The sequence below is a fragment of the Agelaius tricolor genome, unplaced genomic scaffold, assembly GCF_023055355.1.
Source record: "Agelaius tricolor isolate 1412-34295 unplaced genomic scaffold, bAgeTri1.0.p SCAF_5, whole genome shotgun sequence".
Classification (NCBI taxonomy): domain Eukaryota; kingdom Metazoa; phylum Chordata; class Aves; order Passeriformes; family Icteridae; genus Agelaius; species Agelaius tricolor.
Genome location: NW_027269265.1, coordinates 47537821 through 47550851, shown reverse-complemented (window position 1 = coordinate 47550851; position 13031 = coordinate 47537821). Strand labels below are relative to the sequence as shown.

Here is a 13031-nt window from a genome sequence, read left to right as displayed (position 1 = left end):
AGAGGAAGAAACAGACTGGCAGCAAATAGACATTTTTGCAATTATGATGCCATAGCCTCTGCTTTCCTCTCTTAACAACCTGCCTGACTCATTCTAATTGCACAAGTAATAGAATTAGTAGCCTTTAACTCTTGCAGTTGCTATGATTCAGTGTTTTTTTTTTTCCTGTAGCTCAATGTTGTAATCCCACAGGCAAATTCCTGATTTTCAGAACATATTGCCAGGTTTAGCAGACAGAAAAAAAAAGCTCATAGAAAAAAGCCTGCTGATAATTTCTGTACAGGGTTACTCCCTTGCACTTGACTATGCTGAAACAGAGACTTCAGGGGAAAAAAAAGTCAGGGTCAAAGAAATTTTATGCATTGTTTGTCCAAATCAGGTTGTGTAGCTACTCAGCAGATGTGTCATGAAAAGCAGCACAGTCAGAAGCCTATACATGGATGACTTGCTACAGAATTCAAAAAATCCTAATAGCTAAGAGGACTCTGGACTGATTCCATAGTGAATCTGACTGAGGTACACATGTATTCCTGGTTTGCTAGAAGTCCTTCTCTTGAAAAACATTTTCTTTCCACTTATGAATTTTAAAAACATCTTATTTTAAACTACAGAGAATTTGCAGCGGGTTGGAAAATTCTGCTCCCTGGCTTATCTTAGCAGGGTCTGGAGGTACAGCTGACATCCTAGGAGCATTCATGAATGACCCACAGCTTATCATGCCAGAAGCTGTTGAAAAGCAATTTAAGGAGAAATTCCCTGCAGAGAGCTTCTCGTGGAAGGACATTCTCCAGTGGACAGTGACGGTGAGTCCAAATGTTTGATAAGCCATCATGTTCACAAAGCCATCTCCTAACACTTGCAGCTTTGGTAGCCCCTTCAGTACAGGTTTGGCAAGAAGCTGCTCAGAAGTTTTGGGAACTCCAGTGCTTTGACACTGGTGTCATAGAATGCCTCTCTAGCATTAAAAATGAAGTGGTCATTTGATCGTGCAAACTGCTTTGTTGCCCCAGGAATTCAGCTGAACACTGAGGGCTCTGTCCTTCCTCAATTACTTCCTCAAGTAACAGCCAGCACCCAGGAACCCAAGAGTCCTTCTGTGGGACACCAAGCATTATTTATATCCACAGCTGTGCAGCTTGTGCAGCTGTGACAGAAGAGACCTAATTCATGAACTACAGCTGTTAAATGGAAACCTCGCTGTGGATAAACATGAATAAATTAAGTAGAATGAAGCGTTTTTAGAAATGATCCTATCTATTGTCAGTTACTTGTTCTTTAAGTATCATTGTTCTTAAAACAAAAAGACAAAACAGATTCAGAGATCTTCTTTACTCTTTGTCTTGGGGTACAGTTGCACAAGCCTTTTAGGAACAAATGCCCACTCTGAGATTGTCCTTGTGTGAAGAGTGAAGAGCACTGGGTGCCTCTGAGATAAACCAAGTCCTCCTGACCTGGCCCACCACTTATTCTTTGCATTCCCTGCCATAATCCTCAGCTTTAAAAGTTCCATATACTAATTCCATTAGGAAGAACTTTACCAGATCACTAACAAAAGGGGATGAAAAGCATCTGGAAGCAATATTGCCAGAGGCTCACAAGGTCTCAGTGCAGCTGCACTGTGAGAAAGAAAACTCAATAAATAGAGAAGCAGAAGGAAAGATAAGAGTACTGTATATATATCAATATTTGAGGACTTCTACTCAGAGAAGAGTTAGAGACTATGCTTTTAAATAAACAACTCAGCAAAACTTAAATGTCAAAGCAGGATGAGGTAAAATGAAACTAATGTTATGCTGGCTATAACGTGACTTTGAGTCAAATAAGAATGTAAGTTAAGGAAGGACCTTTTAATTAAAGCACTGCTCTGGTTCTCAGAATATCCAAGTTCTATTCCTCCTATCCTGGTAGGTCACTCAGAAAAGGCAGTAAAAATCCCTCCTTGCCGTAGGAGTTATTTATATATGGGAAACAAGTAATATTTGCCTTCTTCCCAAACCTCAGCTTTACAACTAGAACATAAATTTTTGGGAAACACTGTCTGGGTGATGTCTCCCGGGCATTTGGGCACTATTGTGCATCCAGAGGACAATGTGTAAAATGACTTTTGTTTTGACTCCAAATAGATTCAGAATATCATTTCACACCAGCATCTTCTAACTCTGCACAACTTTGAGCAAGATGGTTCAGAAGAACTAGACACAGTCATTTTGAAAGCCTTAGTGAAAGGTAAGATACAATAAGCAAACATTGTAATGTTTGTCTTACTTGACTTCTATGCCATAAATATATTTCCTCTTTTTCCAGTGCAAATTCAGTTGACTGTTGGATCAGATTTCATTTCTGATGCACTGTTCTTTTGTTTGATTATTGACAAATTAACTGTGACAGTTACTGTACCTCTTGTGAGCTTCCTTTAAACTAGTGTTTGCTTTTAAATTTCATGCTATTGTATGGTTCTATTTCAGCCACTCCTTTATTTCACTACTTGCTTCTCTTAATAACACAGGCTGTAAAAGAACTGAAATATACTGGAGCAGTCTATTATTCCAATTAAACCATAAAAGAAACCTCAATGAAAACAAAACCAAAACACACAAGTAGACCAAAACTACCTTTGTTTCAGAAACAATCCATTTCTCCTATAAGAAATCTTCACTATATCTTCTGAAAGAAGACATTACTTGTGCTGCCATCTATTTCAGTTTCTGTTAACTTAATGGTTTGTGTTAGCTTAAATTTAACATGTCAGGAAAAATAAAAATACATTCTGTTCCTGATGTGCTAATTGACACAAGGCAAAACCAACAGCCAGTCCTGTCCCCTGCTTTCTGCAGGCCAGAGTCCCTCTTAATATCCAACAGCCATTAATGCTTAATGCTGTTAATAGGGTTCATCTAGAAAAAAATAATATTTTTGAATATTAATGTTTCTTAATTTAGGAAAACATTGCTGTGAAGGGTTTCTGGTTAAGCAACCCACAGATGTGTGATAGCTGAAGGAGAGTTTGCATTGCTAATCAAAGTACCAATAGTATATTAAACTAAAATGTAACTGTAAAGTCGAAACATAACTGTGAAGTACTGACTTTATTTGCCTTTCCTATTTTTTTCCAGCCTGTAAAAGTCAGAGTCAGGAGGCTCAGGAATATCTGGATGAACTGAAACTGGCAGTGGCCTGGAATAGGGTCGACATTGCTAAAAGTGAAATATTCAACGGTGACGTGGAGTGGAAGGTACCAGGCTTTTTTGCCTTAGAGGACACCCAGTGTATGTTCCAATGTGTACAGGCCACTGGAGCATCCCAAAAGATGGCTTCGGTTTTTACCACTACCTGCACACTCTACTGAGAGATTGGGCAGGGGTATTATACTTCCTGAGGCTGTTTGTCTTTCTGGCCCCCTGTATGATAATGGCTAAAGACAGAGGAATAACTCAGTGGTCATCATCCTTTTCCTGAGCTGTTTGAGAGCTCAATATTGAGCTCTCCCCTTCTATGCAGGCCTTTAAAGCAAACAAACCAAAGTTTACAAAGCACAAGAAACAGGCAGATATTACTGTTAGAAGGTGGCATGAACAATGTCACTGTTTTCAGCTGCTGTACAAATACCCAGTGTGGTAGGTACCTCACACCAAGTCCTACAGCACACAATTTATGTTGATGTTGTAACATTAATGCTGGCACAGACATTTTGTCAGAGAAAAATGAAGAGAGTTCCACCTCTTTCTCATTGCACTCACTGTTGACTGGTGGAAGACAAAATGTGCCTGTCCACATGTTAAATCTAACCTCTCTCATCATACATCCATTATTAACCCTCAAAATTTCCTTTTTTGGTTTGTTTTTTTTTTCCACTTTCATCAATCTAGTCCTGTGACCTGGAGGAAGTGATGATGGATGCTCTAGTCAACAACAAACCAGAATTTGTGAAGTTATTTATTGACAATGGGGCTAACATATATGAATTCCTGACCTACAGTCGTTTGCAGAGACTCTACTGTTCCATTTCTCAGAAATGTCTCCTCTATGAACTTCTCCTGAAGAAGCATGAAGAAAGCAAACTGACCTTGGCAGGGCTCGCTGGTCAGCAGCAAAGTGACCAGAAGGACATCTGCCCCCTCTTCACTCTCAGTGAGGTCTCTAGAGTTCTCAAGGATTTTCTTCATGATGCATGCAAAGGTTTCTATCAAGACCTCAGACACGGAGGCAAGAAGAAATCTGTGAGTCTCTGCATCATTGCTCCCCTCCTATTTGGAATGTGTACAATTTTAACTAGGTCTAGTCTTTGGGCTGGGGCAGCGAACAGATTTACTTAAAGATGTTTGGGGAATACAAATAATATTTACATTTACTAAGGAATAATCAGACATAAAAATCATGGTCTGCTTTTCTCGTACAGAATTCAAGAAGTAGTACTGGAAAGGCAACCTTTTTTAGGAGAAAGAAAAGCAGGCAATGGAGATTTTTAATCCCAGGTCTGAAAATGGTCGTCTTTGTACACTAAACTATTCTCAGATTTATACTCTGTACAAGTAGACTACTCAGATATTGATATTCAGTAATATCCAGTATTTGATATTTGCCTTTAGATAATTTTAGTCTTTTTATGGAGTGCCAGAACACAGAGCAGGAAATAGGAACAATTATGTGATGTGGCCTTGGCAAGTGTGCTGGCCAACATATGACAAGGAGAATATGTGATTTGAGTACCAATGTGGAATGCCTATAATCCACAGTGGTGCAACAGACGCATCATCATTTTTGCATTTTGACAGTGTATTTAACATTAAAACTCCTAAGTACAAAAGGGCTTGCAAAAGCATTGAAAATAAGTTTGGGTGCAAGGTTTCAAAACAAAGATGCATAAAGAAATTTCATTAGAGTTCAGTTTCAGACAAACTAAACAAATTAAGCCTTTTGGTATTTGCCAAGTTCCAATTACACCTAAAAAACTGTTAAAACTAGAAACCAATTTTAAAAACAAAAATCTTATTTGAGTCATTAAACCACTTTTGCTCTGATAAAGCCTAGCTAAATTAACTACTAGTATGAAAAGTTAGGTTTGAATCTGCTCAGCCTTTCTTTGTTCACAAGGATGACCAACTTGAGACAACACCTCTGAAGTCACCAAGCATACTCCAGACTTACAAACTTGCCAGAAATAAATATTTGCCCCCAGAACCTCACTTAACCTTTCTGGCATTTGGCAGCAAGTGAGCTGAAGTCCAGTGCTGCAGATAAGGCCCAGGTCAGAGATCAGTTCCTGCTGCCTACTCACTTTTTCCCTTTTAAAGCTTCTTCCCATGGCTAAATCCCATTATCATTGGCAACAGAAAAAGCATCACAGTACTGGGAAACCAGCATCTCTGCTGCCAAATTGTGTGTCTTTTTTCAAGTTAGGAACTAGTGGTTACAAAAACAGATGAGGCTTTTAGGATATCTTTGTCTCCTGCAAAGCTTTCAATGCAATTTAATTGATTCAATAGCTCACTACAAACAGAAGAAACACCCCCCCAAAAAATCCCCCAAAAGTGCCATTAAAATAAATTTGAACAGAATCCCATAATTTAAATTATTAAAAAAATATATTCTTTCAGAAACCTGTTTAATTAAAAATAAATATACCCTGTCTGCTTCTAACCAACACAATAGATAAAAAGGTAGCTATTTTAAAATATACTTAAAACTCAGAACTTTACCTAAGTGACTACACTTCCTCTAGATTATTTTTTTATCGAGTGCCAAAGGAATAAGCAGTGTTCTACTTAAACTGCTCTCTGCATGAGGGAAAGGTTTCTCAAAGGAAGGACTAAAAAGGGGCATTGACGTACTCTATTCTTGTCCTATACAGGCCTTGGCAAGATTTATTTCTGATGAAATAAAATGCCTTTTGTTCCCTTTTCTCTGAAGCCTTGTCCTCTGTGGCAGCTGAGCAGAGTCAGATATAATTGAAGGCAAGCTCAGATTAGTTAAACGCAGGTTTGTCTCGTCTGATATTACACACCAGTGGTGAAATCCCAGCTTCAATAAAGCCAATGAAAACTTTAGCACTGGCTTCAATGGAGTCACCATTTGATCCAGAATGTTCTCACATGTATTGGGTTATATTGGGGACACAAGGATCCTTTAACTCAGTACAGAATGAGCTAATTACCTTTTGGTCCTCCTGAAAAGTCAAAGAAATGTGAAGTAGCCAGTGAGGCTGAGAACATCTTAGATCGCGTCATTTGCATGGAGCGAGACTGCCAACCAGATTTTGAATTCTCCAAACCATATTTCAGGACAAAACGAACACAAAGCGATTACCTGGGCCCTTGGACATGAACCAGAAAAGCAAAAATCCTTGGAGGGATTTGTTTGTATGGGCAGTACTACAAAACCGGCACAAGATGGCAAACTATTTCTGGGCTATGGTAAGCTCCGAGCTGTAGCTGCTTCAGGTGAAGTAATGCCATATTTCAAGTTTACGAGATGTTTTTTTGCTCAGCCTTGCACTCAGATGACAGATCGGTTCGTTTCCAAAACACGAGAGGTGGCATTTATGGGCCCTTTCATCTCTGCGTGGCTCCTGCCCGCGGGGCCAGGGGGAGCAGGAGCAGGTGTAAATCAGCCCTGCTCCCGATGAGCCCCAGCTCCCAGGAGCAGGGTTTGTGTCTCCGACAGTCGGCGATTGTTTGGCTCCGAGCGTGACCCGAGGGAAGTGGGAGCAGTGAAGCAGCTCCAGCTTACGTGCTGGCCGCGTAGGGAGCAGCATGACGCTCTCCAAGGCTGAGCTTCGAGCTGGCATAATCGGCTCCTGTCTCACAAGCCAGCCCTGTTCCCCACATCTGGGAGCCTCCCTGCCCCCATACAGAGAGAGAGAGCTCTCAGCTCCGTCCCTGACCTTGCAGAGCCAGGCATCTGGCCCGGGGCTGCCAGGCTGTGTGCGTGCGGACACATCGGCACCTTGCGGGGCCCTGCTCCAGGCCAGGGCCGGGCCTCTGCCAGCTGGGCTCCCTCCTTTCTCCTGCATCCCTGTCCCAGCACAGCCATGCTGGAGCTATCTCGACACAGGGAGAATGTGCTCCATTTCCAAAGCATATTGTTCTCCTTTCTGTCCTTGATTGCTATGCCAAGTCAGGTCCCTCTAAGAGCCTGGGCCCAGAAGTCTCCAGCCTTACAAAGCGCAAGAAAGAATCATGGAATAGTTTGGGTTGGAAGTGACCTTAAAGATCATCCAGCTCCAAACCCCAGCAAGGGGCAGGGACGCCTCCCAGTAGACAGGTTTGCAGGGACACCTCCCAGTAGACAGGTTTGCAGGGACACCTCCCAGTAGACAGGTTTGCAGGGACACCTCCCAGTAGACAGGTATGCCCCATCCAGCCTGGCCTCGAACACTGCCAGGGATGGGGCATCCACAACATGTGGTTTTAATTCTCAAATATCATCAAAACTGTCAATATGATCATCATTTTTGGCTTTCAAGTCTGTTTTGGAGGAAAGATTTTTCTTGAAAGGCATGAACTGTTTGCAGTTCGATGCGTTGCATAGCGGAGTCTTCCCCATTCAGAAATGCCCTCCAGTGGAGGGTGGCAGCAGTGCCCCTTTTAATTCCACAGGGTCAGGAGGGTGTAGCTTCAGCTCTGGCAGCCTGCAAGATCCTGAAAGAGATGTCCCGCCTGCAGACGGAGACCAAAGCAGCCTGTCTAATGAAAGAGGCCAAGTATGAGCAGCTCGCTGTGGGTAAGTAATGGCACTTTTTGAATGGTATTGAAAATTTATGAAGGAACTGCCATTGGAAGGCAAGCAAGTGAAAAAAAAATACAGTCATAAAAGGTCAACTGTCATGAATAATTTAACAGCCTTGCAGCACAGGCAGTCCCAAACATTCACATACAGAGGAAAGATGAAAAACCCACTCATTTTGGAAAAATCTCTGTTCCAAGACAGGCCCCCTGGGATGCACAGATACTCTCCTGCTGCTTGTTGGTATTTTAATTGTCTGATCCTAGTACAAGGTGTGTTACAGTGATGTGAAAGATAGAATAGCCAAAACACTTCCAGGCTCACAGCAGCCTGCTCTTCCTGCAATATCAAGCTTGCTCTGTAAGGGCCACTAGAGCAACAAGTTTTAAGTTTTGTCATTGCAGCTAAAAATAATTTGAGATTACCTCACCCAGAAGAGGGCCAAGTGCACTGCAAACTGCAGTGAGGCTCAGGCTGGTTTTGCAGCAGAGGAGATGCCCCTCCCTGCAGCAGTCAGATCAGGCATCCGCAATGCTGGAATGCTGAGCCCTCGCCCCTCTGCTTGCTGAAGGAACAGATGTCTGCACACAAGCTCCTCTGCTGATCTGACTTCAGTCCAATCCACACCTTCACTGCTCTGAGGAGAGGGCTTTAAAATGTGCCCCACATGGAAACAAACACAGGGGCTCCTCTTCCTTTGAGGCAGTTCATCAAGGAGCTGAAGGCTCATGCGGGCATTGCTGCATTATTTACACAGAGATCACATTTTCCCTTCTTCTCACAGGGCCATTATTATTTACAAAAATTAAAAATGAAATTCTCATATAATCACAGGGCTTGAGTAATTTAGTCATGGAATTATGAGGCCTAATCCAATACACAGAACTTCTGCTTCTCAGCTTTGATAAGTATTATATCAGATCCTCAGTTTTAATTTCTGGCCTGGACTATGCAAAGCAAACTTTCTTTAAGAATGATAAATACCACATCTACTAGAAAAGATGTCTATACATAATTTTAAGTGCACTTGACCTTCTTGCCCAGCCTCACAGTGTAGCAAGGTGTAGGCTGGCTTGGGAAAGGTACTGAGATAATCAAGTGAATCAGTAGAATGGAACAGACATGAGAAGTCAGATCTTGTCTAGTGAGAACATCTTGATTTTTTTTTTTGACTCATTAAATTTATCCTGGTTTCTAAGCTCCAGGACCAGTTTCTCTGGAAACAATTATGCCATAACACTCCACCAAGTCTAATATTATTTTATGTCAAGTAGCTCTGCCTCAAAATGAAGGATTTGTTGTCTACAAGACAAAGCTGGGCTGCTTATCTTCTTTAGTCTGTTCACGAAAGTGAGGGCAGCATGACAACTCATCCTTCAAAGTGTAAGAGGATCACCCAAGAGATACATTTTTTATCTGTGTTTCCTTCATATGGCAGAACTGTTTAGTGAATGCTACCACAACAGTGAGGAGAGAGCATTTGCTCTGTTGGTGAGGAAAAATCAGTACTGGAGCAAAACCACGTGCCTTCAGCTAGCCACAGAAGCAGATGCAAAGTCTTTCTTTGCACATGATGGTGTCCAGGTAAGTTTTACCTGCCCTCAGGCCCTTAAGCTGGGCACAGGAGAGCAACCCCAATGAATGTATTCCCCTGAGAACCATTTTTCAGTGAAGGGACTCTTCTCTCCCCCTAGCAACAGACAAAAAGGACATCATACCATGTCCTTGCCAAAGCAGCACAATTCCCCTTTCCCCACCTCTCATCCAGCTGGCACACAGACCAGTGTGCTGAGGAGAAGGTTTAGCCCTTAATCCATCGTGTGCTTTTTTGCTTTTTATTCCTTTCTTGCTCACAGAGAAGCATCAGAAAAGCACTATAAATCTGCCTGGGGCATAATGAAGCTGCTCCAAGATGTGAGGTAACTCTTTGTTCAGATTCAAGAGAGAGCTCACTGATAAAAGTTAAATTAAATTACTATTCAGCTTTGCTCTCACAACCTGCCTTCTCTCTGCATACACAAAGCTAAATTAAGAGTGATGCTGCTTTTATCTCCCAGTGCCTGACTTGGGCTTCCTTAGTACTACAGATGTTGCTTAATTCCATTTGGCTTGCTGTTCTTTCCACTGGTCTCAAAATAACTCTTTGCATACTCCACATCTGCAGAAGGACACACAGAGAACCTGTTTGCTCTGAAGCGGTGAGGTTTTCAGAGCATTCACTGTTTTAGGAGCCACTGAACATAGGTGTACTTCATCTGCAAGTATCTTTTTGTGATATTAAAGCCATCTCTTCTCGACTTTCAGGCCTTCCTGACAAAAATATGGTGGGGAGACATGTCTACAAGCACACAGATCCTCAAGTTAATCTGTGCATTCTGGTGTCCTTTCCTAATCTACACCAATTTAATATCATTCAGGTACAAACATAACTATTTGGGTGCAAGCAATAAATAAGTGATGAAAAAAAAGCCATAAAAAATATTCAGACTCAAAATTTCTTCCTGAAGTGATTAAAACAGTAGCATCACCTAATATCACCTAACCAAATAATTTTTCTATGGGGCTGAGTGATTTGTGTGTCCAGTTAGATACTTAAAAGATCAATGCCATGGTTTCACAGAGATCATTCTATTTTGCACAGTCCACAGGAAAGCTTGTTGCAATTCTGTCAGCTCCAGATTCTACACAGCAATGTGTAGAATATCTGCAGCTGTAGCACCATTTGTTTTTAGATTTGGAGATGCTTGGCTCAAACCTCAGTATCTTATCCAAGGAAAACAGCCATCACAAAGCAGTGTTATCAGCCACAAGCCTTGATAACCATAAGTCAAGCTTAAAACGATGGGACTGACATGAAATTATCAGTCAATCAAAATCAATTAAGATTTTCAAATTCAGTGCCTTACAATCTTAGATTTTCTGGAAAATGGGTCCATGCACTATAAACATCAAGAAAACAGAGCAAAACACCCTGTACTACAAAAATCAATCAACTAAATAAAATTAAAAAAACAGAAAAGAAAAAAGAGTAGCCAAGCTGCTCAGGTGGTCGTAAAAATTATGGATCTGAAACTTTAGGAAAACCTCAAACATTCAGAGAATCATATACAAATCATAAGAATTAGCAATATGAAATGACATGTTATTATGAAATACATGTTTCTTAACTCTTAAATACATAAAAAGCAAGAGGAAAACTTGTTTGGCAATGCTGATTTAAGATTTGCTTTCTGCCAGTATCACTAAAGATGATCTTCAGGCTGCCAGATACACAAATTCATTTAATGTGATATTTTGTCAAAGTTTTCATGAAAAGGTTTGAATTTTTATACATAATCAAAGCAATCCTTTCCAAATTTCCATATTTTTGCTTCCTTTCCTTGGAAATGCAAGAACTGTCACATGTCCCCTACTACTTCTGGCATTTCTCTTCTTAATTGCTACTAAGAGTAACTAGGAATGGAGCATTGAGCAATTCTCTTCTAAGACTGACTGAGGGGTTTACTTCTGCTCAAATCCTAACTATTTTGAGGAAACTGAGCATCCTGCTCCATTTTTGTGAAGCACACCAATTATGACTTCTCTGAATCTTGTGGGTGACTTCAGCCTCCTCCTTAAAAATAAACAGAATTTGTAAAGATAAAGTTTATGTCCAATTTAATAGCTCCCAGCAGAGCAGATCCAAAATAAGTACATGCTAGCAGTTCTGTATCAATGCCAATTCAATACTGAAAAATGGCTAAGCACCATCTTTTAATTAATGAGTTTTTTTCCTTGCAGTGAAGAAAAACAATCAAAGAATGAGCCAGAGCCATTCAGAGAGCTGGACAGTTTGGATTCAGAGAGGACTCTGTTTTTGTCCAAGGAAGAAGATAGGTAAGTTTAAAGCCATCAGCTAATGTAGCTTTTATGACAACAGTCAAAGAACTGGACACTTCTTGTATATTAGTGACCATCATCCTTAGATCATCAGTTAATGCTCTAAGGAGCAGCTGAAGGGCCAAGAAAGTCATTACTCCTCAGGAAGTGCCCTTTGATTATTGCTGTCCCCTTGATTACTGCTGTTGTTGCTCTCTAAAAGGAGTATAGGAAAATAAACAGGGATATAGCACTGCTTTAAGGAGATACCAGTTAAGTTTTTCTGAGCAGGAAATTTCCACAAGAAATTAAGAACAAAGAACAAGGAATTTACTTGGGAATCAAATAGCATTCCCTGACATTCCCATCAGTTCATGATGGTTAATACCCAGGGGATTTTAGAAAGTTATCAGATTACTGAGCTGAGCAGAAAGAAGGTTCTCAGCAAAACCTTGCATCACTGCATATGTTCTTACAAAGGTGTACTTACACCCATCAGTACCAGGGAATTTTACATAGAGTCAGCTTCTCATGCTCTTAATGTATATTTTAGCAGATGAGCCCCAAGGAACCTTATGAGTTGGAGGGAGTATCACACAAATGGTAACTGAGCATAAAGGTTTTGTCAGTTGCTTGTGGTCAGTCATAGATCTTTGATTCAAAACAGAATCTCCACTATACCTCTGCTACACACCTATCACCAAAACCTGGGAGACACAAGGACTTAAGTCAAAATAAGCAGACTTTTGATGGGCACAAAGTCATCTTAATGGCTAAATAGTGCTAAATAGGCTCTTAGTTTTACCATGATTTAAAGAGAACTCCAGAAATATGCGAACAGTGGTAGAGAGGAAGCATCAGCTGCAGTAGAAAGTCCTGGACCAAGTCAGAGTTATTAGGTTCTATTTTTACCTCTGGAATTTAACTGCTAGTATATTGGAGAAAATCATTAGTTCTTCTCTCTCCCTCCCTAACCTATAAAATAGGTGTAAAAGCATCTGCCTCTTGGGAGCTATTTGTAAGCAATATCATAAAGCACTTCCATATCCTGAGTGCAGCATGGTTTGGTCATTATATTCCATGTTCCAATTGCTATTATCCTAGCAATTTATTTTAACAAAGAGGCTCTCTCCATCCCCTATTTCAGCATCTTACAGTAAAGCTGCAATTATCTGTTTATGATATTAGCCTGTTACCATGGGAATGTATCTCATCATGTCATAAATTGAGAGGTCGTACAGAATCAGGCATATAGAAAACATTGGCCACAAAGAGAACTTCTCCCTTGTAACAAATGTATTTAATAATTAGCAAGATTGTCAGAGGAAATTAAAAACCAGTGAAGAGTCATTGTTTATTTTCTGTGAGGTGAAATTGAAAACATACCCTAGTGTGCACATCCTTTGTTGGAGATCAAACTTCTCAGAGTAAGAATCACAAAATTAAAGGTC

The 13031-nt window shown here is 40.6% G+C and overlaps 1 protein-coding gene across 1 annotated transcript in view; it reads left to right on the top strand.

Moving 5' to 3' along the window:
* Positions 1–13031, top strand: part of TRPM5 (transient receptor potential cation channel subfamily M member 5) — a 35678-nt gene that overhangs the window by 9489 nt on the left and 13158 nt on the right. Inside the window, exons 6-14 of the mRNA XM_071427751.1 lie at positions 612–803; positions 2124–2226; positions 3114–3232; positions 3867–4217; positions 6279–6410; positions 7596–7719; positions 9161–9306; positions 10027–10139; positions 11503–11598. Coding sequence (XP_071283852.1) covers positions 612–803; positions 2124–2226; positions 3114–3232; positions 3867–4217; positions 6279–6410; positions 7596–7719; positions 9161–9306; positions 10027–10139; positions 11503–11598 — 1376 coding nt within the window. The remainder of the gene's footprint in view (positions 1–611; positions 804–2123; positions 2227–3113; positions 3233–3866; positions 4218–6278; positions 6411–7595; positions 7720–9160; positions 9307–10026; positions 10140–11502; positions 11599–13031) is intronic.